General features: G+C 47.7%; 1 protein-coding gene across 1 annotated transcript in view; it reads right to left on the minus strand.

Moving 5' to 3' along the window:
• AGBL4 (AGBL carboxypeptidase 4) overlaps positions 1 to 24,806 on the minus strand; it is a 987,573-nt gene that overhangs the window by 86,054 nt on the left and 876,713 nt on the right. The window contains exons 7-8 of the mRNA XM_070405080.1: positions 13,906 to 13,995; positions 6,201 to 6,315 (exon numbers count right to left, since the gene is read on the minus strand). Of these exons, the coding sequence (XP_070261181.1) occupies positions 6,201 to 6,315; positions 13,906 to 13,995 (205 nt within the window). The remainder of the gene's footprint in view (positions 1 to 6,200; positions 6,316 to 13,905; positions 13,996 to 24,806) is intronic.

The raw sequence follows: 24,806 nt of genomic DNA on the forward strand, positions 1-24,806 counted from the left end.
TCTAACTTCGAAATGCTATTCGGCTGCTTGCAGGGACAGGGATGGGGAGCTGCCTCCACAGACACCCAGCCATCTGGCCTGTTCTGTGGAATCTGGCTGGGAAGCTCATTTGAATAATTAGTTTTGGCGGCCTGCACTTGTGGGTTAGACACCTGATTACACTGCCAGCCCCAATGTCCTTTCAGCCGCCATAGGAACATCACTCAGGTTACGTAAAGCAGGAGAGCGCCTCTGGGAGGCAAGGCCCTGTCTGGCCCTTGCTGTCGCTCATGCTTCATCCGAACTATGGGGCTCACTCACTGTGTGACCTTGAGCAAGTTACTTAGCCTCGTTGTGACTTGGTTTCTTCTTTGCTCAGAGATGGAGAGGATCTCTGCCCCGCTCTGCCACAGGCTTCTCGTAGGGCTCTCAGAGAAGTCGGGGAGTTGCAACTTAGAAATACAGGTAGAAAGGTTCAGGTTGAAAAGAGCTCCATGTTGGGCAGCAGGGGTGCACATGGGCTGTACACTGAAGCACAGTCCTCAGAATTGGGCTTCTGATGGTCCCTGCCTGCTCCTGTTCCACTAGCTGGTTCTATAACTTGAGTGTGTTTCCTTACCTACCTATGCCTCAGTTTCCTCACCTGCAAAAATGTGAATAGCAATGGAGTTGTTCTAAGAATTAAGTGAAACAGTCCATGCGACATGCCTAGAATAGTGCCAGGCCCAGGAGGCTCACTAGAGCTTAGCTCTTCATCATCACCATCAACACTGCCATTCTCATCATCACCATCATCGTTGTAACTGTTCAGTCCTGGACACCATGCCTCAACGACCAGCATTGGGAGCCTGTTCAGAGGACAGCAGGAAGGAAAGGGAGAGAAGTGGATTTCAGGTGCCACAAGGAAAGTTGGGAGGATTTGGGGATCTTCAGCCTGGAGAACAGGAACGGGCAGTGGTTGGAGCGGAGGTACCCAGTCTTCAAACAGCCGAAGGGCTACCATGTAAATGATGGACTGAACCTGAGAGGTCTTTCAGGGCGGAGAAGCAGGAGGGATGGGCCGGCAGGCTTAGCCTGAATATAAACCCTCCCAAGTGGTCCATGCAAGCATCAGTGCAACATGATGCTTTGGGAGGGAGAGAACCACCCAGACGCAGCTGCAGGTAGACAAAGAGAGGGTACTGCTGTCACTTAGGGATACTTTGTCCAAGCTCCCCTCCCCCTCCAAGGCTGATGGTGCTGACAGAGTCACCACGTGGGTGAAACATGGTCGGCTGGGAAGGAGGCTCAGGGAGAGGGGCCAGCAGGTCTTCCTGTGAGGAATCCTTGCAGCGGATGTTTGTTTTCCGTTTCTACTTGATGAAAAATAAAATGCACAGTTTTTATGCCGTCAGAGAACAAAGGGGATATTGACATGTATTTCTCACAGCTAATTTTATGTTCTATTCTGTTTTAGCCAGTTCAAAATATTTCCTTCTTTGGGTGTTAAAGTGGGCAAAGCCAGACAGTTATAATGTGTTTGTGTGTGTGTGTGTGTGTGTGTGTGTGTGTGTGTGTTGGAAATAGCTCCCTGGTGTTTCACCCTCTGCCATCGTTAACGCTCTTTTGCTGTACAAATCTCTTTTTCTCTCGCTTCTATGTCTGGTGAACTCCTATATACCCTCCATCTTTCAAAACCCCACCCTCATCACTGGTCAGAGGGCAGCCCTCCTGTTTTCAGGATCAGCAGAGTGGGGGTGAAATCTGTGGCAAGCTACAATGGGCCTGCCTGGTTCACCAACCTGCTCTGCCCTTCCTGCGGAGGGACCTGGGGCAGGCTCCTTGGCACCTCTGGGCCTCAGTTTCCTTCTCTATTTAAAATGGAGCTACAACGCTACCTCCATCACAAGGCTGCTGAGAGGGTCACATGTGATGATATAGAAAACGTACAGTTGTAGGCACTTAGACGTTAGACGAGGCCTCCATAGCATCACTCACACACCCTCTAGTCCAGTGGTTCTCAACCTTGGCTGCACATTAGAATCACCTGGGAATCTTTTTAAAATCCTGACTTCTGGGCCTCATCCTCCGGAAATTCTGTTTCTTTGTTATAGGGTGAGGCCACATTAGTAACAAAGAAACAGAATTTCCAGAGGATGAGGCCCAGAAATCAGGATTTTAAAAAGATTCCCAGGTGATTCTAATGTGCAGCCAAGGTTGAGAACCACTGCTCTAGTCCAAACACAGGGCTTCTCATGGAGAAGGGCTGCCTCTGATTGCCGTTGGCTGCTCCAAGCCCCACCTGGGCCCTGGCACTCAGTAGGCCCTCCACAAACCTTAGTTAAATTGGATTTACTGCACTCGCGCATCCTCTGCGGCATGAGGAGTGCCAGGGCCAAGAGACATAACGAGGCGCGGTCTGCAGAGCGTGGCAGCATCTCTCCACCGCGGAGCCATCTACACACCGAATCACTCTCACCACCCGGGGAGCCTGCGCCTCGCTCCGCCTCCACACTCCCAAGAAGCAGCGAGGTTTTCTGAAGATGAGAAATTTCACAGCCCCTTGCTATCTTTTGGGTAACTGCGTATTTTATGATGACTAATAGGCAATTACTATGGTAATATTGCAATCCAGCATGTGTGAGGTTTGGGAAATGAGAAATTATGGGTAACTACTTTGGACTCATTTCTATGGCAACAAAAAGTAATTGTCATTAAATACCAGTTATACTGAGGCTGTACCTGGTAATTATAGATTTTTTTATGCCCAGAAACATAAATAAAACCAATAAATTTATTCAAAGGTCTATGGCTGTTTACTTATACGTGGCTCTATGGAATACACAATGACAAGCACCTAATTAAGAAATGCAAACCCACCACAGAGTCCTGCTGTCAGATGGAGATGGAGAGTCTGTTTCTCAAATGCAAGGCAACTTGTGCACTCTGCACGCTCAGAAGAGAACGCAGGGGGCACAGGTAGAGGCGGAGGCTTTCTTCTCTGCCAAGGAAGTGATGGGGAGGAGGTAGCAGAGAGAGAGAGAGACAGTACAAACGCGGCAACGCATATGGGCAGCCACTGATGGAGGGACCAGGCCCCACTCCAACCCAACAGCCTTCCACCAGGAGTTGCCTTGCACCTTCTTGGCTCTGCAACACCTGAAGCTACAGTATTCATCCTGCAAGACCTCTAGGCCTCCAGTTCCCCCAAAACCTAGGAAGATGCTCCCATTGCATCAGCAGCCATACCTTTCTTACTTTTTAAATTGTAAACTACACATAACATCAAATTCACCATATTAATAATTTTGAATGATACAGTTCAATAGTATTAAGTACATTCATATTGTTGTGCTACCATCAATATCATCTTTCTTCAAAACTCTTTTCATCTTGTAAAACGGAACGTCTATGCCCACTAAACAATACCTCCCCATCCCCGCTCCCCCACCCATGGCAACCACCATTCTGCCTTCTGTCTCTATGATTCTATATACTTTAAGTAATAAGCTTCCTCCCTCCCTCCCTCTCTCCCTTCCTCCTTTCTTTCCTTCCCTCCCTCCCTCCCTCCCTCCCTCCCTCCCTCCCTCCCCTCCTCCCTCCCTTCCTCTGTCCTATGCCCCCTCCTTCCTGCCTTTCCTCCTATACTCAAGCTAATTTGAGAAGATTTTTATTATATGCAAGCATGGAAATTTTAACAAAGACACCCCCCCCCCCCCCCCCTTCACAGGGTGGCTATAAGGATGAAATAAGTGTGGGAGAGCTTGACATGGACTGGGAGAGCAAACAGAATTCTTGAAATGGCATTTCCTGCGATGTGTTTTATAAACCCTAACACCCCTGGGGGAGTGTATGGGGGAGTGGGTGGGAGAACAAGCTCCATAGGAAAAGGGTTTCCTGACGCACATTTGGAGAACACTAAATACATATTCCCTTCTTCAGATTCCGGTTCATTAGCATTTTCGAAACTGAAAAATCTTATTGTAAAAGGACATGTTTAACTTTTCTCAGCTCTGTGTTCCCCAAACTTACTCGAACTCTGAATTCTTCCCCCCAGCTCCCATAATACCATGGGAAGTCCCATCAAACTGTGGGAACCACTGCTGTATCAGTCGGGGGCTCAGGAGGGGCTGGTCTGGGGATCTCCAAGGTACCTTGGGGCTCTCAGTTCTGAGTCTTTACTATATGCACACTTTCCACATCTGGTAGTGAATTTTTGTGACTGATAGGCTCTTTTGTTGCTACTCAGAGCTGTTTTAGCAACAGATTAATGCCTGTGGTTAGAGATTTCCTCCTGCTCTCTTAATGAGAGTCACACATTCTCACTTGGAGAATGCTGGGGGTTTAAACTTCAGGGCAGAACCACTTCTGAGGGTCGGAGCTCTTTCATCTTGAAATCCCAAATCACAAAATCTGGAGCTCGAAGACATATTAAAGCATCTGGTTCCTCATCACCACCCCCCTGGCCATCCCAGGGAGGGGCGGCATCCTGGCCAAGGTCACAGACCTCTTTCCAGTGCATCCTCCCTGGAGGGCAGAGGACGGTATAACTGTGTGTGTGGACATCACTGACCTCCCTCTGACCACGGCCGCTCTTGTAATTAAACAGAAATGTTAACATAAATCAAACGGTCATTCCACCACCATCATCACTAACAGCATTCTGTCCTGGGAGGAGAACGGCACGGCACTCAGGCCCGCAGCAAGCCGTAAAACTTGCCAGTGCTAATGAACCATCACTCGAGCCAATTAAGAGAGGAAGCAAAACTGTCTTTAATTAAGGCATCATGCGTCCCGTGGGCTCTCTCTAACTCATACCCAGGGGGACTAGGAGGCCCCTCTGGACCGAATTGCCATGCTCTTGGAAAGCAGCAAACCAGCTCTGTTTGAAGTGAAGCTGGCTGGCACCAGACAACCTGGGTTCTGGTCTGAGCTCTGCCACTACTTTGGGCAATTCCCATCTCATCTCGGGGCTTCAGTTTCTTCATCAGTTGAGTCATTGCATTTCGTCAAACACCCTTTGAGCACCTACTATGTGCTGATCCTTGCTGCCAGGTGCTGGGGTATACACAAAGACCATGAGGGCTCAGTCCATGCTCTGGTGGCTGGAGGGTCAGTGGGGTCTATGCAATGGGATAAAACTTGCTCAATAACCAGGCTGGTGGGAGGTCAGAGAAGGCTGTGACCAATTCTGTTTGGGGGATTAGGGAATGTTTCCCAGAAGAAGGGGAACAGCATGAGTTGAGAAGAGTGGTGAGTGAAGTGAAGAAGGGATAAGGGGGTTCTGGGCAGAGGGTAAGGGATCAGAGACCAGCAGGACACATCCAGGGAACAAGGCTTTACTTAGTGTGGCCACAGCAATGGTTCTAAGAGTGCAGTGTGGGAGGTGAGGTAGCACAGTAGACAGACAGATGGACACCAAGTCATTGAGAGCCTTTTAAGAAAGCCCAGCCCTTTGAATGTTTTCTTGAGAGTTGTTGTTGAACTCATAAACAACAGTGCTGTATAATAGGGGCAGAGAAGTTAGACAGTCAGTGATTTACTGGGTGTGACTTTGGGCGAATCAGTGGCCTCAAGTGTGAAATAAGAGCAAGAACACTATCTGAGAGGATCCAATGTCCTTTCAGCAGATAACCCCTGAGCAGTGGAATTTAGGCTATAAATTATGGTGCACCAGAGAAAGAGAACTCAAGATGGGAGTGCATGAGTGAGTGTGGGGCTAGCTGGTAAGCCCCAAACACAGAAATGATATTCAGATGATCTGGGGTGCCATTCCATCATTAATGACCTCCAAGAAGAAACACAGAAATGAAACAGCAATCATTATAACCACCATATGATATTCTGCAAAGTATAGTTATCACCACCATTTCTTCTGATGCTCGCAGATACCTTGCCAGGTAAGTAATTATTGTCTCCATTACACAAGAGAAACTGAGCATCAGAGTGAAAGTGAATTCCCTAAGGTTACATTGGAAGTAGGTGCCAAAACTGATAGTAGGCACTTGATTCCTGGTCCAGCAAGCTGCTCAGAAAACCCCCACAAGTGATATCTCAGGTGGCTGAGCATGAAAGAGCCAAGGCTCATCAGCCACATTCTCAAGAGCCAGGGTGAAGCTTCCTCTAATGAACTCATGGGAAGTCTGAAAATCCTTCCTCAAAAATACATCCCCTTTTTCTTATTGCTTCCATACCACTACCCTACAACTACCAGCTTCCGAGCATCCTGTCCCGTCACTCACCTGTAATTGCCCAGGTAGACTCCATCAGGGTTGAGCATTGGTGCAATCTTGAAGACCAGGTGTTCCCGCAGGACACGAGCAATTGGGTGCTGGCTTATGAGAAAGTCAATGATCCCTAGGGAAAGAGAAGCATCTGTGTTAACCTCAAAGAGTTTTTAAGGAGGGAGCACATTGTCCTCAGCTTGGAAAATAGTGAGAGCTCAGTAGGTGACTGGGGTCTATGTTGTTAGCCACTGTGGACATAGGACTATGGGTTAGGTGCTGCCTGGGGAATTTTATAAATATAGATCAATTGAAGCCCAAGGACAGGATGAAGAGACCATTTCCTGTGGAGAGCACAGGGATTGCTTCCAAGAACAGATAGCATTTGAGCTGTGCCTTGGAAAGCCCTCAGGGTTTTGATAGACAGAGATAAAGTCCGCTAAATACTGACATCAAATTGATGACTATGGGGTCAGGGGACTTGGGGATCTGGATCCTCATGCTGAGGATGGGCACACCAGGAAGCAGGAGGGAGAAGAAATCTGGCTAAAGTCACATGAGGAGAGAGGTTCCTTCAGTGTCCCCCAAATGTCCCTTTCCCCACCTTGAGGGTCCTCTGTTCCAGATTCCCTCTTTGCTTCTCACTAGCACCAACACCACCTTGCCTCCAGGTCACTAAACTTAGAAAAGTTGAATTCTCCATGACTCTCCTTCCCCAGTCAGGCCATCCCCAAGTCTCTTCTTTGAATCTAGCAAAGCTGCCCTCATCCCATCCTCTGCCTCTCTTCTGCTCTATGCCACCACCACATCTAGCCTGGATGACAGCCAATGCCTCTGACAGGTGCCTTCCAACACTGTAGCCAGGGGATCTTCCTAAAGTGACCCTGCCACTCCCTCCTTGATGTCCTCTGGTCATGGCCTGCATGCATCCACAGGAGAGGAGGTGAAAAAACAACACTGAGCCCTTGCCCTCGCCTTCCTCTTCTCAATGCTTCTTCATCTAAGACCAAAAACAATGGGCAAGATGGCACCCTGGCATCCCATGAAATGACTGTGATGCTGGAAAGTAGTAGAGAGTACACAACCCTTCCAAAATGCAGAAGAGCAACTCCTATCCTGCACCAGGGAGAAGAAGCTTTGAGCTGGGCCTTGGAACAGAGTAGGTTTGACAGACGGACAGGAGGAGGCGGCAGGGTGACTGAGAACAGTCCCCATGCCCAGCAGCAGGCACTTAGCTCCTGGAGTGATGCTCCGCTCCAGAGCACATTCCAGAGCTGCTGGGACCAGTGAGGGATGGCTCAGGCTTTTCATCAGGCCAAGGCCGAGAATCGATGGGCAGCCACAAGCCAGTTGGACATCATTTACTCCTCGGCCGATGCAGCAGTAGACCAGATGCCTTAATTTATTTGTTGGTCTTCATGCTAAAGCTGTAGTTTGCCAGTAAACAGGCAGGGTAATGATGCCAGGCACCCTTGTTAGGGGCTCATAATTGCTTAATCTGTCCACTAATTGACCCTGGCTCCCGGGGCGGCCCTTCATCAAGGAGCCAGCCTGCGCTCAGGGTCTGGCCACGCTGCCTCAGAGAATGGCTTCTGGAAACAGAGTAGCTCATTGTGATCCATTCTCCTTCACAGATGAACAGATTAATTGGGCTGCCAATTAGGCAGCTAATAAGATGATGAGAGAAAACAAAGCCAGACCAAAAACCGCAGCCACCCTGAGCTCTGGCTCCCAGTGTGAGGGTGGGGATGGAGAGGAGAGGTTTCAGACCCATCTCCTGGCTTGAGGTCAGATACAGTTCAAGGGCATCTTTCCCATTGGTCGGGAAACTGGGAGGGGACCTTCCACATTGTTTTGGTGGGAAAGGTGGGAAGTGGAGAGGAATATGAGGAGAAATGTTGGAGAAAGTAAAGAGTGGAGAGGAAACGCATTGCATGGGCGGAGGTAGTGGAAAGAACATGGACTTGGGACCTGTATTCAAATTATGACTGGTTGTAAGCTAGAGAAGTTACCAGCTTTCTCTGACCAGTTAACTTATATTGACATATGCATAATAATACTAATCTGAAAGGCTGTTCTGTGACTGGGTTAGAGCTCCTATGTTCCAACTGCCTGACACAGCAGCTTAAAATTGTAATGTGCTTTAAGAAAGTCACTTAGATCAAAGGTTGAAAGACATGGAGGAAAGTGAAAAATAGAATGGAGTTTAGATCTAGGAGTCCTGATTTGTGAAGTTTAATGACTATGGGATTTGGGGACAAGGTACTGAATTGGAAAAGCCACAAACCAGCAATCAGAGCCCCTGGGCCCCAGTTTTGCTTGGTGGGCCCACTCTTGTCTTTACAATAAGGAGAAAGAACTCAAACTCCCCAGAGTGCACCCGCACTGACAGTCTTGGATTCCATCTATTTCCTTCCTCTCTTCGGGAGCAGAAGAACCCTCCTCTGCCAAGTGAGGAGAATAATCTCCCTCCTGCTGGGAGACACTATCAGCCCCATAAGATCAGTCTGTCCCCTCAAAAATTTTCTGGGTCCTTTCCTTCCAGCGGATTGAATCAGAGAGGCGGGAGAAAGCAGGATGGCAGGAAAGCTGGAGGCAGGAAGGCTGTGAGTGTGAGTGTGTGTATGTGAGTGTCTGTGGGTCTGCTTCCTCATCCTCTTAACCCCACAAGACAACCTGAGGCATGGCCTCCCAGAGGGAAGGTCAGCTCTACACCAGTCTAGGGCCTGGTGGGCACCTTGGCACATAGCAGCAGGGTCTGGGCTGTGGGACAGGAGACTTGGGTCTGGTCCCCCCTCTATCAGGTGACATGTAGTGAAACCTTTGGCTTTTCTGAAGAGCAGGGCTGAGAGCTGCCCAATGACCTGGTAGGATTACTGAGAAGAGTGAGAGGAAGAGAGAGTCGGCATAGTGGCACCTCCACGTGCCCGATGTTGCCCTGAGCCTGACATCCATGGTCTCGTTTGCCCTCCCAGTAGCTCCGTGAGGACTACTCAGCTGCCCCTCTTTTGCAGGTGAAGAACCAGAGGCTCTAGGAGGGTTGAGGACTTGCTGAAGGTCCCCGGCTGGGAGGTGGAAGTGGCAGGACTCAGACTCAGGCCTGCCCAAGTGCAGGCCCCTGCTGTGCCCACTGCCCATGCTGCCCTCCAGGGGGATGTGCCTTGCCTGCAGTGTCATCCCACCGTGTAGGTCTAATTAATTCAATTATGAAGGGTCTGAATCACGGAGGGGCTTTAACAAAAGAGCAGTCACTGCACCAGGAGGAAGAGCTGAGGTCTAGTCCTCGCCAACCAGCTGACGTGGAGTGTGGTCTTCCCCCACGTAAAGAGGACGGTTCGGTAACAGCTCTCAGGAGGGTGGCGAGGAAGTGGGGGATGGAAGTCACACACTGGGCTTTGGTTCATGATGAGGGCTAGTGGACCCATACCTGCACTTGTAAGTGCTCAGTTAGCCATGACCTCCCTCTTAGAGCTCCTATGTTCCAACTGCCTGACACAGCAGCTTAAAATTGTAATGTGCTTTAAGAAATTCACTTAGATCAAAGGTTGAAAGACATGGAGGAAAGTGAAAAATGGAACGGAGTTTAGATCTAGGAGTCCTGATCTGTGAAGTTTAATGACTATGGGATTTGGGGACAAGATACTGAATTGGAAAAGCCACAAACCAGCAATCAGAGCCCCTGGGCCCCAGTTTTGCTTGGTGGGCCCACTGAACACCAGGCACTGTCCTAAGTGTTGTGTGAACATTAACTCATTACACTGTCACAGCAACATAGGAGGCAGGATTCCTACTATCATTTCCCTTTAAGGTAAAGGAATGGAGGCACAGAGAGGTTAGGGGATATCCCCAAGGTCACACTGTACTAAGGGGAAGAGCTGGGATCCAATCCCAGGCCACATAGCTCCTGAGACCATGCCGCACACGCTCTACTCCAGGGCGACACCGAGCACCTTGTGGCTGATGAACAAGGAGAGTGTGTCCTCACAGAGATCAGGAGAGGGTCTGAGGCGGCAGAGGGGTGGCTGAGAAACAGCCATCCCACCACCAAGCACCTCTAACTCCCTTCCCACCACCGCCTCCGGAGCTCTGCGAGGACAAGGCTCCGCTCTGCTCCCAGCAGCAGGTGTGTCAGCAGCTTTGCGGTGAGAACCTTGGTCCCAGCCAGATGGGGCGACCAGGCCCACATGTCTGTTCCCCACTCAAGGTCACTGAGCCAGTTAATGGGGAAGAAGTGAACAGAACGAAGGTACCAGACATCATCCTTCCAGGCCTTGGGTCCCTCTGCCCTCCCCACAACCAGGTGGGCAGGGGAGGGGACTTGTGGGAGGGCTGGGTCTGGGGAAAAAAGCCCAGCTGAGCCATTGTGGGGATTGAGAAACCCTTGGGGAAGACTGTGCCTCAGTCTCTTTGGCAATGGGGAAAGGATGCCTGACTTAAGCTGCCTCCAGGAAGGAGGAACTGTGTGTCCTGAGGGACAGTCAGAGATGAGAAAGACAAAGGCAGGATTGGGGAGAGGGGCCTAAGCCACACCTGCCATGAGTTAGTGTGTGGCCTTGGGCAAGCCACTTTGCTTCTCTGAGCCTCTGCACCCTCTTCTGTAACATGCTCATCCATTGCTGTGGTACGTCCAGAGAGCTGTGTTTTCCTGGCAGGAGCTTGGCCTTCTAGCATTTCCCATTGCTGAGTGGGGCATGCACAGGCTTGGGAGACCCAGGTTCAAAGACCCCTTAGGCTCCCTTCTGCACCCTTCTCCCTCTTTGGGTCCCCTGTGGCCCCTTCTGTGCCCTTCGGCCCCCTTCTGGCTATGTGACTTTGAGGCTCCTCTTTCTGAACTCAGATTTAGCATCCCAGAGTCAACTCATCATGTGTCCCTCACCGCAGCCTCAGGAGATGAGCAAAATAATACCCAATTTACAGATGTAGAAAATGACATCTGAAGACCCAACCCTAGGCCTCTGGTAGCTCATGGTTTAAAGGGGCAGAAACAATATAACTCTAATATATAACAAATCAGGGCAATAAAGATGACTATCAGGTAACCTCTAAAGCAGCCATAAAGTAAGGGGCTACAGAGTGTGCGCCAGGGTCCCACAAATGGCATCTGACATAAACCTCGGGCTATGGGAAGTGTTTACCAAGTGGCAAGGAGCAGCAGGCAGAGGAGTAACAGGTGCAAAGGCCCAGCAGTGGAGAGAGGATTGTCCATTCAGGGATTAAGTTGTGTGGGGCTGGGATATAATAAGGCTGAGGCCAGAGAACCTGGCAAGAGCCAGATCATGAAGGGTGGATGTCATGCAAGGAGTTTGCAGTTTATCTTGAGAAGGTAGAGGGGAGGCATTAAAAGGCTCTGCCTGCCAAGGAGTAAACTTTGATTGAAAACCTACAGGACAGCATTGGATCTATCAACTCAGCACCATCCAGGTTCCTTTTTGGAAAAGCAGGGCCAACAGAGAGAGCACCCGAGCTCTACCCAACTTTGTGCCTCAGGCCTCGCCTATAAAATGGGAGGCGGCGCTGCCCTCTGTCCACTGCCCACAGAAGAGGTGGGCATGGGAGTCTAAGCTTCCCGAGAAGAAAGTATTGATGGTGTGGCTGCTGCCTTTTTACAAAGGACTCAATAGTTGCATCCGATTAGCCGGGGGAACAGGTCTGCTGCCAAGTTTAGTAACTGACAGATGGCTGCCACAAAACCAAGAGGGACCTGGGAGAGGTTATGGCAAGGACAGTGCTGGAAGTGAGAATGCCAAGGAGTAAGCTAAGGTGACTGGAGCGAGGAGGTGAGACAGCCCAGCTGTGCCTCGTCTGAGCTGCTTGGCTCTGGGGGGATCACCTTCTCTCCCTGAAACTGTCTCCTTGCCTGAAACATCGAGGCAGGCAGTTATGTCCAATCACAGTGCTGCAAAAATGCGAATGGGGAAAATAGACCCCATATTTATCTGCATAATGCCTCACAGTGTACAAAGCAGATTAGCTGCTTCACCCCCTCAGCTCCCCATGAGGAAGGAGGGGCACCTGCTGCGTGCCTGCCGGATGCCACTGTATAGGATGGGGTGTTTGTGTGCATCCACCCCAGGCCAGCTCCATCACAGCCTTCAGACAGGGATTGGTTTCCTGGACCTATTTCACAGTCCAGGAAGCTGTGTCACACTGCGAGGAAGCGGCAGAGCTGATATTTGACCCCAAGCCTATCTTATGGCAAATCACCAGGTACTTCCCCGGCAGTAGGCCATCTCCCTCAAGTTATGTGACCTTGGTGGTTTTTCCTATCCCTTTGACCTCATGATCACTTTGAGACTAAAATGAGATAAATTACTTAACTTCTCTTAACTTCAATTTTCCCATATTAGTTCCTCTGACACTGAAAAACTCATATAGTGGAAATAAATTAAGTCAAATTAATAAAACTAGATAATTAAAATAAAATGTGTATTTTATTTTACATGTTACAATCCTAGGCACATATATAGTATCATGTAGTTTATATATAGCACACCCATTAGATAGGTAAAAGTGCAACAGTGTTAGCAGGTATGCGGGACACCAGGAGCTCCGATGCATTGCCTGAGGCAGCGAATACCTGGAAAAGTGAATATGCACATGTCTATGGCCCAACAGTTACATCCATAATTAAACCCCCTAGGAAGGAATTCGTACTTGTGCACAAGGCACTTGTGTAAGCACATTTGTATCAGCATTGTTTGCAAGAGAAAACACTGCAAACAACCTAACTCTTCCTTCAGGAGCACAGACAGGTCAGTTGAGGTGCAGACAGAGTGGAGTAGACTGCATGCTGAAACAGTGAACAGCTCTCTTCACCAAAATGGATCCTGGGTGAAAACCAGTATTGGCACACACAGGACCGTACCGTTTTTATAAAGCTCAAAACCATGCAAGACTAACACCACACTGTTTAGGAATGCTTGCACGCTTAGTAAAACTGTTAAAAAAAAAAAGACAAATACAAAATTCAAGCTGATGGTTGTTTGTGTAAGGGGGAGGGCAGGAAGGAGGACAAAGGACTTAAAAGGAATTGATAATCTTCTGCTACTTATGCTGGGCATTCACTAAATTATTATTTATATGTTACTTGTTGAACATACTTATATAGCTGACTAATTAAATGTATTTTATATAGATGAAATATTTGATAACAAATAAAATGCAATTATAAAGAGATATATTTGAGAAGAGACATTGTATCTTATTTATCTCTGGTTGTCTGACACCAAGCATGCTTCCTTACTCATGATAGGTATATCAAAAGTTGTATGTTCAGTGAATACTTGAGTGAATGAATGAATAGAAAATTTTAGTCCTTAATTCCCTAGTTCACTGCCTGCCCTTCCATCAACATGCACTTTGGCCTGGACCAGATGTGTTATTCTTATAAACCACTGGAAACAAATAAAACACAGCTAGAGAGTGTAGGTGTCTCTGTACGGCTCATTGTCAACACAGCACATATTAGAGAACTTCATTCGGTCCCCCTGTTCATTTATGCATCCATCCACTCATTCATCCAGTCATTCATACATACATGTGGTAAATATTTATTGAAAATAAAACCTAGGAAAGATCAAGTGTAATCTCTTTAGAAGTGAAGCGAATTCCCATCCAAGATAATGATTCTGTGTGTTACCACACTGTCCCAGATACCATCACAGTGCCCCAGTGGGGGGCGGGGGTGTCAAGCACAGGATACCCATGGGGTCCTGCTACTCACCTTGGCACACAAAGGAAGAGGGTGTTTCCCCTGGGTGGACTCTACCCGTGATGAATACCACCTTCTGCTCTGCCCCTTCCCGAAGATTGTCTGGAAGATAAAATAAAAGAAGGCTGCTAAGGAAGGCAAGGAAAGCTGAGACTAGGAGAAGGAGAAAGCAGGAAATGGGCTGGATGCTTTACATTTCTCTTAAATCATCCAAGCATGTCAAACTCGCCGTCAGTGGGCCGCATGCCTCATTTATTTGGCCAGTGTTAGCCTTTGAGTTTGACATGCTTGGGTTAGAGCCATTAAGTCCCAGCCATTGCTGACTAATTTAATTATGTCCCTGGCTACTCAATATTAAAAGACTATATCCCATTCCTTGATGCAACTGATTATATTAATATTAAAGTCATGTAAAGAGGTCATATGAGTGACTAAATCCCAGATCCACTGACTAGGCAAGTTGTATATCCATTCTGAGTTTTAATTTGCTAATCTATCAATGCGGATAATAATATCTACTCCATAGGGTTGTTGTAATAATTATACAAGCTAACATACTGCCTAGTAAATATTCAGTAACTGATTAAGTAAAGAGGGTAGTACTTAAATTAGTAAAAGTGGCAACTGCCTTTCAATTAGCTCCTTTTATGTCAGGCACAATATACAAATTGTTTATAATCCTTACAGAAACATTCTCATTAATAGTCCTTTTCATAGAGGTGGAGACTGAGTCTCAGAGAAGCTATATAACTTGTTCAAGGTCAGAGAGATAATATGTGAGGGAGAATGAAACGATGACCAGGGAGCAGTGAACTGCACAGAGAACCAGGACTCATTTGAATTCCCTCATTGATTGTTCAGGTAATCAGTAGAGAACCCAGAAGGACAAATACTAGACTAGTGGTTCTCAACCTTCCTAATGCCGCGACCCTTTAATACAGTTCCTCATGTTGTGATGACCCCCAATTTCATTGTTACAAATTGAACACAATTAAAGCATAGTTATTAATCACAAAAACAATATGTAATTACATATGTGTTTTCCGATGGTCTTAGTCGACCCCTGTGAAAGGGTCGTTCGACCCCCAAAGGGGTCACGACCCACAGGTTGAGAACGGCTGCTCTAGACTAACAAAGTTTAAAAACAAATCTCAAAAGGACCAAGCTGAAAAAGAAATGTAACTGACTGGCATATAAATCCCAACTCTCTTTAAGGGAAGATAACAGAATCCAGACATTCAACCATGTATAATTCACAAAATCCAACATCCAATAAAAAATTACTAGCCATGCAAATAAGTAGAAAAATGTGGCTCTGAATCTTGGCCCAAGCTCTTGCTGCCTCTACAGAAGTCTCACTTGTATAAAAAAATTTAGCTACTGTGCAAAGATATAATTGAGCAAAAGCAGTAGCCAAGAGTGACAGTTCCAGAAAGAAGGGGCAGCAGGAGGGTACTTAGCCATGGGCAGAGGAAGGACTGATTGCCCCAGAACAGAACAACAACCTGAAGTGAATTCAGAAATGAAAATAGAGAGAAGTTGGATTACCGGATTCCATTGAGGGCAGTTAGAAACAAGGAATAGGATTTCAGCTTCTGAAATGCTAGAGACAGGTTATTTTGAATGCAGTTCATGATCCCCCTTTTGATACATCAATGTCAGATACTAAAATAAAAACTAGTAACTCTATGAAGCCTGGTTCTAAAGGCTTGGGACTTGCTTGGTCTGTTGGGGTGAGGTCAATTGACTCCCTAACAATAGGAAAGGCAGCAAGATAGATAATGGAGACCGAAGACGTTTCTGAGAACTCACTGTGTACTCAGCACTGAGTTAGGCACCTTTAGGAGCAAAGGAAGAAAGAGAAGACCCACCTTTTCAAAAGAAGTTCATGGTCAGACATGTGACCTTTTCCTAGACTGAATAGAAGCTCCACAAGGGAGAAACTGCAACTTGTATTGTGCATTTTTAATGTCTTTCCCAGGACCTTGCATGGAGCAGGTGTTCAGAAACCAGCTGTTAAATTAATAAATAAAAAAATACTCATATAGATGACGGTTTATAAAGAAATTTAGACACACATTATCTTATTTCCTCTGCATCATGTCTCTGTGAGGTGGAGAGTACTGACCCCATTTTACAGGTGAGGGACCTGAGGCTCACAGATGGAAGGTCATGAAGCCGGCAGAGGTAGTTAAGCCTCAGCTCCCAGCTCAGTGCCCCTTTCACCACCTTATGTGTCTCCTCTGGATCCAATAACAATGCAAGACTCTACATCCTCTGCATTTCCATCTATAACATACAAAAGTGTTTGTTTTCGTCCCTTATTCCTGGGGGAAGTTTAACTATTCTCTTAGTATTTATATTGCTTTTCCCTTAATAAAAAAAAAAATGCCACCGAGCCCTTTAAAAAAACACTGTCTAACACTGATGCCATCTATCTCAGCAGTTCAGAAATGATAAATAGCATTACCGGGGCCCTCGGTGAAGGCTACCTTTATGAATGTCTCTCCTGACCCACTATCAACTCAATTGCATTCGGCATTTCTGCTGACCACAGGAAAATGCAAAATGGGCATTCTATTTGCACACTAATTTTACCGAGCCCCTGCGTCTTCATAAAATGATAACGTGGGGCTAATAAAAATCAAGCATCTCGGGTGCTAATATAAGCAAATGTTGATGCAGGCAGGTTACAAACTGCTTTGTCATTTAGGAGGCCGTAAAAGAGCATTATAATCATCTTTAGACAAAATGGATGGCTCGCCTTGGCTTAGTTTTTAGCTTTCATTTGCAAAATCAATTTAAGGTAATGTAGCAGCTCTGAGGCGGTGTGACTTGGGACCCCCCCATTCCTGTCACCGAGTTCCCAGACTTGTGCAAAGCCAAATAAACATATTCTTGGAGGAGGCAGCAGGGAGGGTGGAGGAAGCATGCTAGAACAAAGCCATGGTGGAAAAGAAGCTGAACAATGAGAACAAAGACAACTTGTAAGGGATGGTAAACCTGGACCCGCGTGGCGGGTGTCGTTCAGGGTACAAGGGCACACTCAAGGGGGACCAGGACAGCCGTCCCTCCTTAGTTAACAGAAGGTGTTTGAGTCAAATGTGCTTATGTAGCATCTCAGCGCGCACACACACACACACACTCCTTTGTCATCATATCCCTCTATCATCATCCACTATGTCCCTATTCATAAAATATTTATTGAACACCTTTTCAGTGGTCAGGCACTAGCTATCATTATCTTCATTTCAGGGACTGGTCCAAGCTCCCCCAGCTAATGGCTGGCCCAGCCCGAGTCCCACCCAGGCAGTCCGACTCCACAACCGGTGCTCTTAACTAACCTCTGTGCTCTCCTGCTTCTTGCGAAGGAAGGTATCATCCAGTTACAACAGCAATTACATAATGTTTATTCAGTACTGATTCTGTGCCAAGCACTTTACATATATGATCTTATTTCATTTTCATGGACATGCAGTGAAACATCTACTATTTTTACCCCTATCTCATAGATTAGGAAATTGAGATCCAAAAAGTTAAATGGCTTGTCTAAACCTACATAAGTAGCAAATGTGGGAGACAGGATTATACCTAAGTCTTTATGGGCCTGAAATTTATGCTCTTAAGCACAGTGTCATATCATCTCTCAAAGATGAAATAAGGTCCTTAGGGGGATTTTAAAAATACACCCACAAATTCTGTGCTCATCTGCTCCCTTCCAGAGGTGGAGATGCACTCCTCTCCCCGGCCCTCCTCTCGCTGTGGGCTGGACTCAGAGACTTAATCTAACCAAGAGGATGCTCTGGAAGTGGTGGCACCTTCCTGTGGAGATTGGGCTTCCATTGTGCGTGCACCGTCTCTCTCGGGAATCACTCACTCTGGGGCATCCAGCTGCCATCACATAAGGACACTCAGGTGGCCTGTGAAAAGGCCCATGTGGGGAGAAACTCAAGAATCCAGACAACAGCCAAGAGGATGAAGCCAGTCCAAACCAAGGAGTGAGCTTAGAAGGGGGCCTCCAGTCACGATGACTGCAGCCCTGTTGATAACCAACTGCAACCTCATGGACAACCCAGGGTCAGGACCACCCTGGTCAGCTGCTCCCGCATTCCTGACTCCAAAGAATCTGAGAGATGATAAAAGTTTATTGTTTAGATGCTGAATTCTAGAGTAATAGTTAATTAATTGACTTGTCTATAGATGCCAAATTCAGTGAGGACCAGAGCCATAACCTCTCGGTGCCAAGATGAAGATTGAGATGAAGATTGAGATGAAGATGAAGATGAAGATGAAGATGAAGATGAAGACGAAGATGAAGAGCTTCAAATTATCCATGGATCTGTGGGTGGTGAAGGTGCTAGAAGAAGCCAAGAGGCCTCAAAGAGCACTAGCTGGACTCTCTAAGGACAAAAATCTCCCCAAAGTTCACATTATCAGTTTGGTTTCCCTACCTCTCCTGACAATAACTTATCATGGGGAGTGAGGTATTATGTGCAGTTTTTATTTTTACCTCTAAGCCTTTTTCATTTTCTGAGAAAATTCCCTCATATCGGTTTCTAAACCAGATCAATTGCAGTCTCTTCTCCAATACTCCAGGGCCCAAAAAGGTCCACACCACACGAAGCTGGAGAAAAAGAAATCTTGATGGCAGTAACAGCATGGCTAGCTGGTACCTGTCTGAAGGCCCACTCAGGAGTAGCATAGCCTTGTCCCTGATCTCCCTATGTCAACACCATTCTTGTCTGTCCGTCTTTCACCTGGCCCCCAAAGTGGAATTTCTAAAATGCAGATGGTAGCATACCTCTCCCTCTGCTTACAACCCTCAGCAGCTCTCTGCTATCCTCCAGGCAAGCCCAGCCTCCTGCCCCCAGCATCTCTAGTCTCTGGTGGCCATGCCCTTCCACAGGCCCAGCCTCAGCTAACTCTTGGCAACTCCATCGCGGGCCACGTTCTCCCACACCTCCACACTTGGGTTGATGTTTTTCTCTCCAGCTTGTCTGTCTGGCTTACCCTACTCAGCCTCCCGGGCTCTGCTCAGATGTACCTCTTCTGAGAAGGCAGCAAGGAAACTAACACTCACCCAGGACTTGTCCTTGACCACCCTGGTGTTCATGTTGGCCTGCATCTGATTTCATCAGCACAATAATTCTGTGCTTTTCCCTACAAAATTAGTCATGTTGAAGGCAACCTAAGGGTATCCCTGTGATTGATCAGACAATAAAGAGGGATCTAGGGGCTTTGAATTATAGGGAGAACATGCTTAAGGTACAGAATTTCTTGTATATGATCTTAGGAGAAAGTGTAGGGTTAGGAGGCATCAATAGAGCTTTTGGGGGCAGTGGAGACCAGTGAGTGTGTTTGAGTAGAGATGAGAGCTGAAAGCAGACGTCCAGGGCTGGCTCAGCTGAGCTGACTGAGGGCGAGTCCCACAGCAGGGGGAGCTGGGTGAGGGTGCTGAGGGGGACACTGGTCCCTGTGTTTCTTCTGTCCCCTGACGGGATCAAATTGAAAGCCTGTTGGCTTCCTGGCAGCTGTATCAGGACTCACATCCAGGCCCCAGATTATTGTCTGGGAGGTCTTGGCCAAATTACTTATACGTTCCAAGCCTCTGTTTCCTGTAAAATGAGAATAATAATCCCCAGCTCACAAGATAAGGGACAGACGTTTAAGTCCCTGCCCCATTTATTGAATAAGCCACAGAAATAGGGTTTCTTAGGACTATTGACACCTGGAGCTGGATAACTGTGTGTGGGGTGCATGTACAACAATATCTCTAGCCTCTATCCACTAAATGCCAGGGGCACCCCGACACCCAGTTATGATGATTATAAACAGCTTCAGACTTCACTAAATGTCCCATGTCTTCTCGGAGACAAAATAGCCCCTGGCTGAGAACCAGTCCCCTAAGGGAATATCCTCCTTTATTCTGATTGGCTTATTATCATCTTCCCAAGCAAACTTTAATTTCTTAGATTTTTATATCTTTGCACCAAGTCCTCCAAAAAGCCTTTGCAGTGTCAGACCACAGTGGCTTCACCCTCTTCTGAACCCACAGAGCTCATCTTGGCCTCTGGTCCGGTCGTAAATCATTTGCTGCCTCGCTCAGTCAGGACCCAAAGCCACGATGTTCCGCTTGATGCCCAGCATCTGGTCTTCTTGAGAAAACAGTTGCGTTAGCAAAGTTTATTTTCAGTTCCCCGCTCCCAGCCCTGCCATGCTCACCTACACTAGCTCTCCCACAATCTCAAATCTCCTAAGTGCTCCAAGGTAGGGATCGGGTGTTCTGCCCTGGATGAGCTGGAGAGGAGAACAGGGATTGTGGACAAGGCAACTCTCTGGGACCCCTCACATGTCCACCGCATATTAAAACCACTCATTTGACTTGGGAAAGTGTAAGGACGCCTCCAGCTTACAGGAGGCCCACAGAGGCTGTCTGAACTGCAAAGCCTGTGGAGATGAAGGAGACCCAGAAAGGACAGTGACTTGCCTCGGACCACACAACTAGAGGGTTCAGCCAGGTCTGGAGAGCAGGGCACAGAGTTCCAACATCCAACAGCCTCCTCCCACCACATGGGCTGCCTCGGGCAATGTCCCTGATGCTGGGGGAGTGCCCAGTGGGTGCTTGCCAAGGAAGTGAATGGAAGCCAAGAAGCAACGGGCTTGTGATACAGAGGGCCAGGGCCAGCTGCCAACACTCTCACCTTGACAGGCACAGGAGCAGAGCCCCCCCCGCCCAACCCCCCATTACACACACACACACACACACACACACACACACACACACAGTGGGTATTTTCATATACCATACTTCAGGCTGGTCCCTGGGGACATGGGGAGGAATCAGACACTGCCATCCAGGAGCTTAAAGATTAGTGGAGGAGAAAGATCCAGCCTGGCTTTGGGTTTATAAACTTGAATTCTAGAGTCAGATAGAAGGAGGGTTGAATCCAAGTCCTGGCACACATGACCTTGAGCTCTGAGATTGTTCATTTCCTCATCTGCATGATGAGAGAATAATGATACCAACCTCATAGGGATCTTGTAAGAATTAAATGAGCCAATGCATCAAGCCAATTCATAAAACCGGTATGTTCAAAATAGTATGCACTCAAAAACAGTAACTTACAGATCACTTGGTCCAACCGCCTGTTCTTACAATTGCAGAAACTGAGGTCACTGGACGCTAAAAGACACTGCAGCCATGACTTTGCCTATCTTTTTTTCCAATTTGTATTCCCGGTGCCTCACATACAGAAGGTGCTCAATAAATACTGATGGAATAGTGGTAGGGTACCTATTGCTCTCTGGTTGAATCAGGCCAGGCTTTCCCTAACATGCGCTGTGCCTTTCGAATTCTCTTGCAGCCTCCAGAAATACCTCGCCAGGTTCCGTTTCAGGCTTACTAGCAAATGCAAACTGAAGTAGGCCATGCCCTTCTGCAGCAAGGACGACACCAACAGTTTCCCCAGGAAGAGGGGGCAAGAAGAGGTGAAAGCTGGGATGAAAGTCGAAGACAATACATTCTAATCAAACTTGATAAATATGTAAATTAAAGCAGCTGAGCAGTTGGCTTTGACAAATGACTTCCCCGTAATGGATTTTCCATGGTAAAAGGGGAGAGTTCAGCCCGCCTGCTAGTCAAGAGAGAGCCCTCTCCTGCCTTCCCAGCAATGCGGGCTGATGGGCAGGCCCTGGGATGCTGGGAGGCAGACAGAGAATTAAACCTTCTTTTAATAGATGCTATTTACTGAGCATCTGCTAGCTGCCAGGCTCAGCCTCCATCAGCCCTGTGAGAGGAGACAGCCCCTGTCTCCTGGGTGAGGAAGCCCAGGTGAAGGGGAGTGAGGGCCAGATTCACAGACTCCAAAGCCTGGTGTCACCCAGGGGCCAAAAAAACCCAAAAACAAACAAACAAACAAAAAACAACCAATGAGGGAGTGGGAAGGGCGGTTGTCTCATCAACTCAAAAGTTAGTGCCTTTTAGATTTTTGGTTGCTTTTCTGTTTTGTTTTAACCGTTTGAGTCCCAAGCAGCACAATCGCGCTGCTTGGTATTTCTCAACATAAAATAAAACAAGCGCTATCACGCTGTGTGGGTCTTTTCGTACTCATTTAGAGAAAGCGCGGTTGCGCTGTTTGGGATTCTTCGACAGTGTTTTTTCAATACCCCCTGGGACTCAAACGAATCGTATGTTTTCTTGACATAAAATCTCAGCAGCGCGATTGCGCTGCTTGGGACTCAAACGGTTAAAGATCCTACTTTACCGCCTTTCCTCCCCTCACAGAAGCTGGCATGGTGGTGCTCATGAGAGATCTGTTCCTTAACTGGCTCTGTGGCTCCAGAGGGCCTTCCCTGTGCAGCTCCACAGCTGGGAATGAGCTGTCAGCGTCTGCCCAGGCAAAGGCCCGGACAGTATGGAGCAGGGAGGAGCTGGTAGACTGTAGTTTCTCCGCAAAAGCCACAACAATCGACATTGTAAACACTAAATTTGAGGAGGGTGGGGAGTGGAGGAGGTTATTACTTAGCAATCGATAACCAGAATAATTGCTATAAAATTGATGGTTCTAGTGGGTTCTAATTTACCATTCAGGTGAGAAGTGCTGAAGAGGAAGAGGTTTTGAGCAGTGACCATGCGCTGAGCACTTTTCCTACGTTATGATCCAGGTCACTGGGCTGGGTGAGAACTGTGCTGTTTTCCCCATAGTGCAGATAGCAGACCTGAGGGCAAGTGCAAGGCCCAGCCCTTGCTAGCTGGACTTTGAACCCTGTCTTTCTTCTGACACCTCTAAAGAATGAGGTCTATTCCCAGCTACACGAGATAAGGTAAGTCTGTGCGTACAGGTGTGCGGGAACAAGCATGTGTCATCCGCTTCTGACTCAAATTCCTACAAAGTCTTGAGTTTGTATACAAAGTTATCAGAGTTGAGGTGCAAACAGAAATTCACCTTAAATGGTTTGTAGTCTTGGAAAGACACTACCAATACAACTTCCCCAAACAGGGAACCAGTAGGTATGAGCGCCCCAGTGCGCTGGAGAAGAGTCCTGGTGGGGCTGGGAGGGAGGCGACCCCACCCTGAGCACAGGCTTGGCCACCGAAGCTGGAGGAATTTAGATTTGGAGAGTGCTTTCTTCCCTATTGAGATCTCATCGACTGGTATGAAAATACTACTTTCAATCTCAAATCCCCACTGGCATCTTTATATAAGCACCGAAAACGCTACTGGGCTTTGGAGATTTCATTTAATGAAGGAAAAGTATTTCTATTAAAGAGCAATTTTTTCTCTCTCAACACAATCTTCAGAGGACGCAGGGCCGCTGGTTTTTTTCTGGGGTCTGAGAAAACAAACCACCACACACCTCACCAGACTACGGGAGGGCAGAGACCCAGCAAGGAAGGGTCAGTGAAGAGGGAAACAGGAGTAATTACAGCAAGGAAAGCCCCATGTACCCAGGACCTCACAGTTTAGGAGGCACTTTGGCGCTCAATAGGGAGATATTACTGCTGCCACTGCCGAAGCTCCCCCCATCCTGTGTGGTCTGACCTATGACACCGCCCTGCCCCTCCTTAATTCCTCCTCCGGAAGTGGTCACTCTTCTGTGTCCTATCCTGCAATGGTTTCCCATGCAAGTCCAAGCTCCTGACCTGGCCTGCCTGTTCTCTGCCCATCCTCACACCCCCTCATACCACTCTCACCTGCTCACCTTGCCTCACACCTGGCTTGTTCTAGTTCCTCTGCCCTCCGTCTGGAGGACCCATTTGGGTCCTGCCTGTGGGGCTGGATCCTCACCCTGAGGTCTCTTCCCAGCAGAATCATAGCTCCATGACCACAGGGACCCAGGTCTAACCTTGCACCCGGCAGACATGTGCCAATGGCATATTTATAGAGTCAATAAACACAGCTAGAGGTACTGAGTGATGTGTGCTGGGGAAGTTTGGGGCACAGGAATAAGGCTAAAGAAGAGGTGGGGGCTCAGCTGATTGTCCAAGCTCATATAAGCTGTGAGAACAGAGTGGGCCCCAGTCTGATGAATATTAAAGCCTGTGATCCTTCTGTCTATTCCCTCACAGAGAGGCTACAGAGTGCAGGGGTGTGAGCAGGCTCTGCCACTTACTGTCTGTGTGGTCTGGGAAAGTCCCTGGAACTCTGGGTGCCTCAGTCTCCTCATCCATAAAATGGGAATAATAATATTCATATTATTGGGCTTTTGTGAGGAATGAATAAGTTAAAATGAAGCACCAATAACAGTGGTTGTCACATGGTGAGCCCTCAATTAACATTTGCTATTCTCAGTCGTTCAACAAATATTCCTTGGGCTTAGTCATCCCCTTCTCCTGGGAACCTCTCCACCTCCAGCAGAGCCAGGCGCTCTCTGCTGGTTCCCTCCCAGCCCCTTCCGCTATTACAGTGGCAGGACAGTAATTTGTTTTTCTTTCATTCTCCGCCTTTCCCCTCTGGTGACTCTGAGCTTTTTGGGGGCAGAAGCTCTGTCGTGTTCTTCTCTCTTTGGCACTTATTTCCTTTGTTTGAGACAAAGAAGGGCATTTTGACATGGCTGTTTTGATGAATGAGTTTTGAAATGTCTGCATCTAAATGTAAAATTGCTTTTGAAAATTACTACGTACTGGCTGAAACAGACCCCCTGATACCGGTGCCTGTCTGATCTTCACTCCCACCAATCCCTCACTGCCCCTGCCTCCCTCATCACCAGCCCTGCCCTGGAGCCCGCCCTCTCCCTCTCTCCCCTCCCTGAGCCCCTTGCCAGAAGTGGAGATCAGGGATGGAGGGAGCTCTGGGCTGAGGGGAGGTGGAGAAATGTGTCCGTGGCACATTATTTGGTATTGTTTTTTACAAAGCTGAAGGTGTAATGGTTTGTTTTCTCAGCTGTGTCAACATGTCCCCAAACCAAAGCAG

This window comes from Myotis yumanensis, unplaced genomic scaffold (assembly GCF_028538775.1).
Source record: "Myotis yumanensis isolate MYYU_CA2020_CCGP unplaced genomic scaffold, mMyoYum1.0.hap1 SCAF_2, whole genome shotgun sequence".
Taxonomy (NCBI): Eukaryota; Metazoa; Chordata; class Mammalia; order Chiroptera; family Vespertilionidae; genus Myotis; species Myotis yumanensis.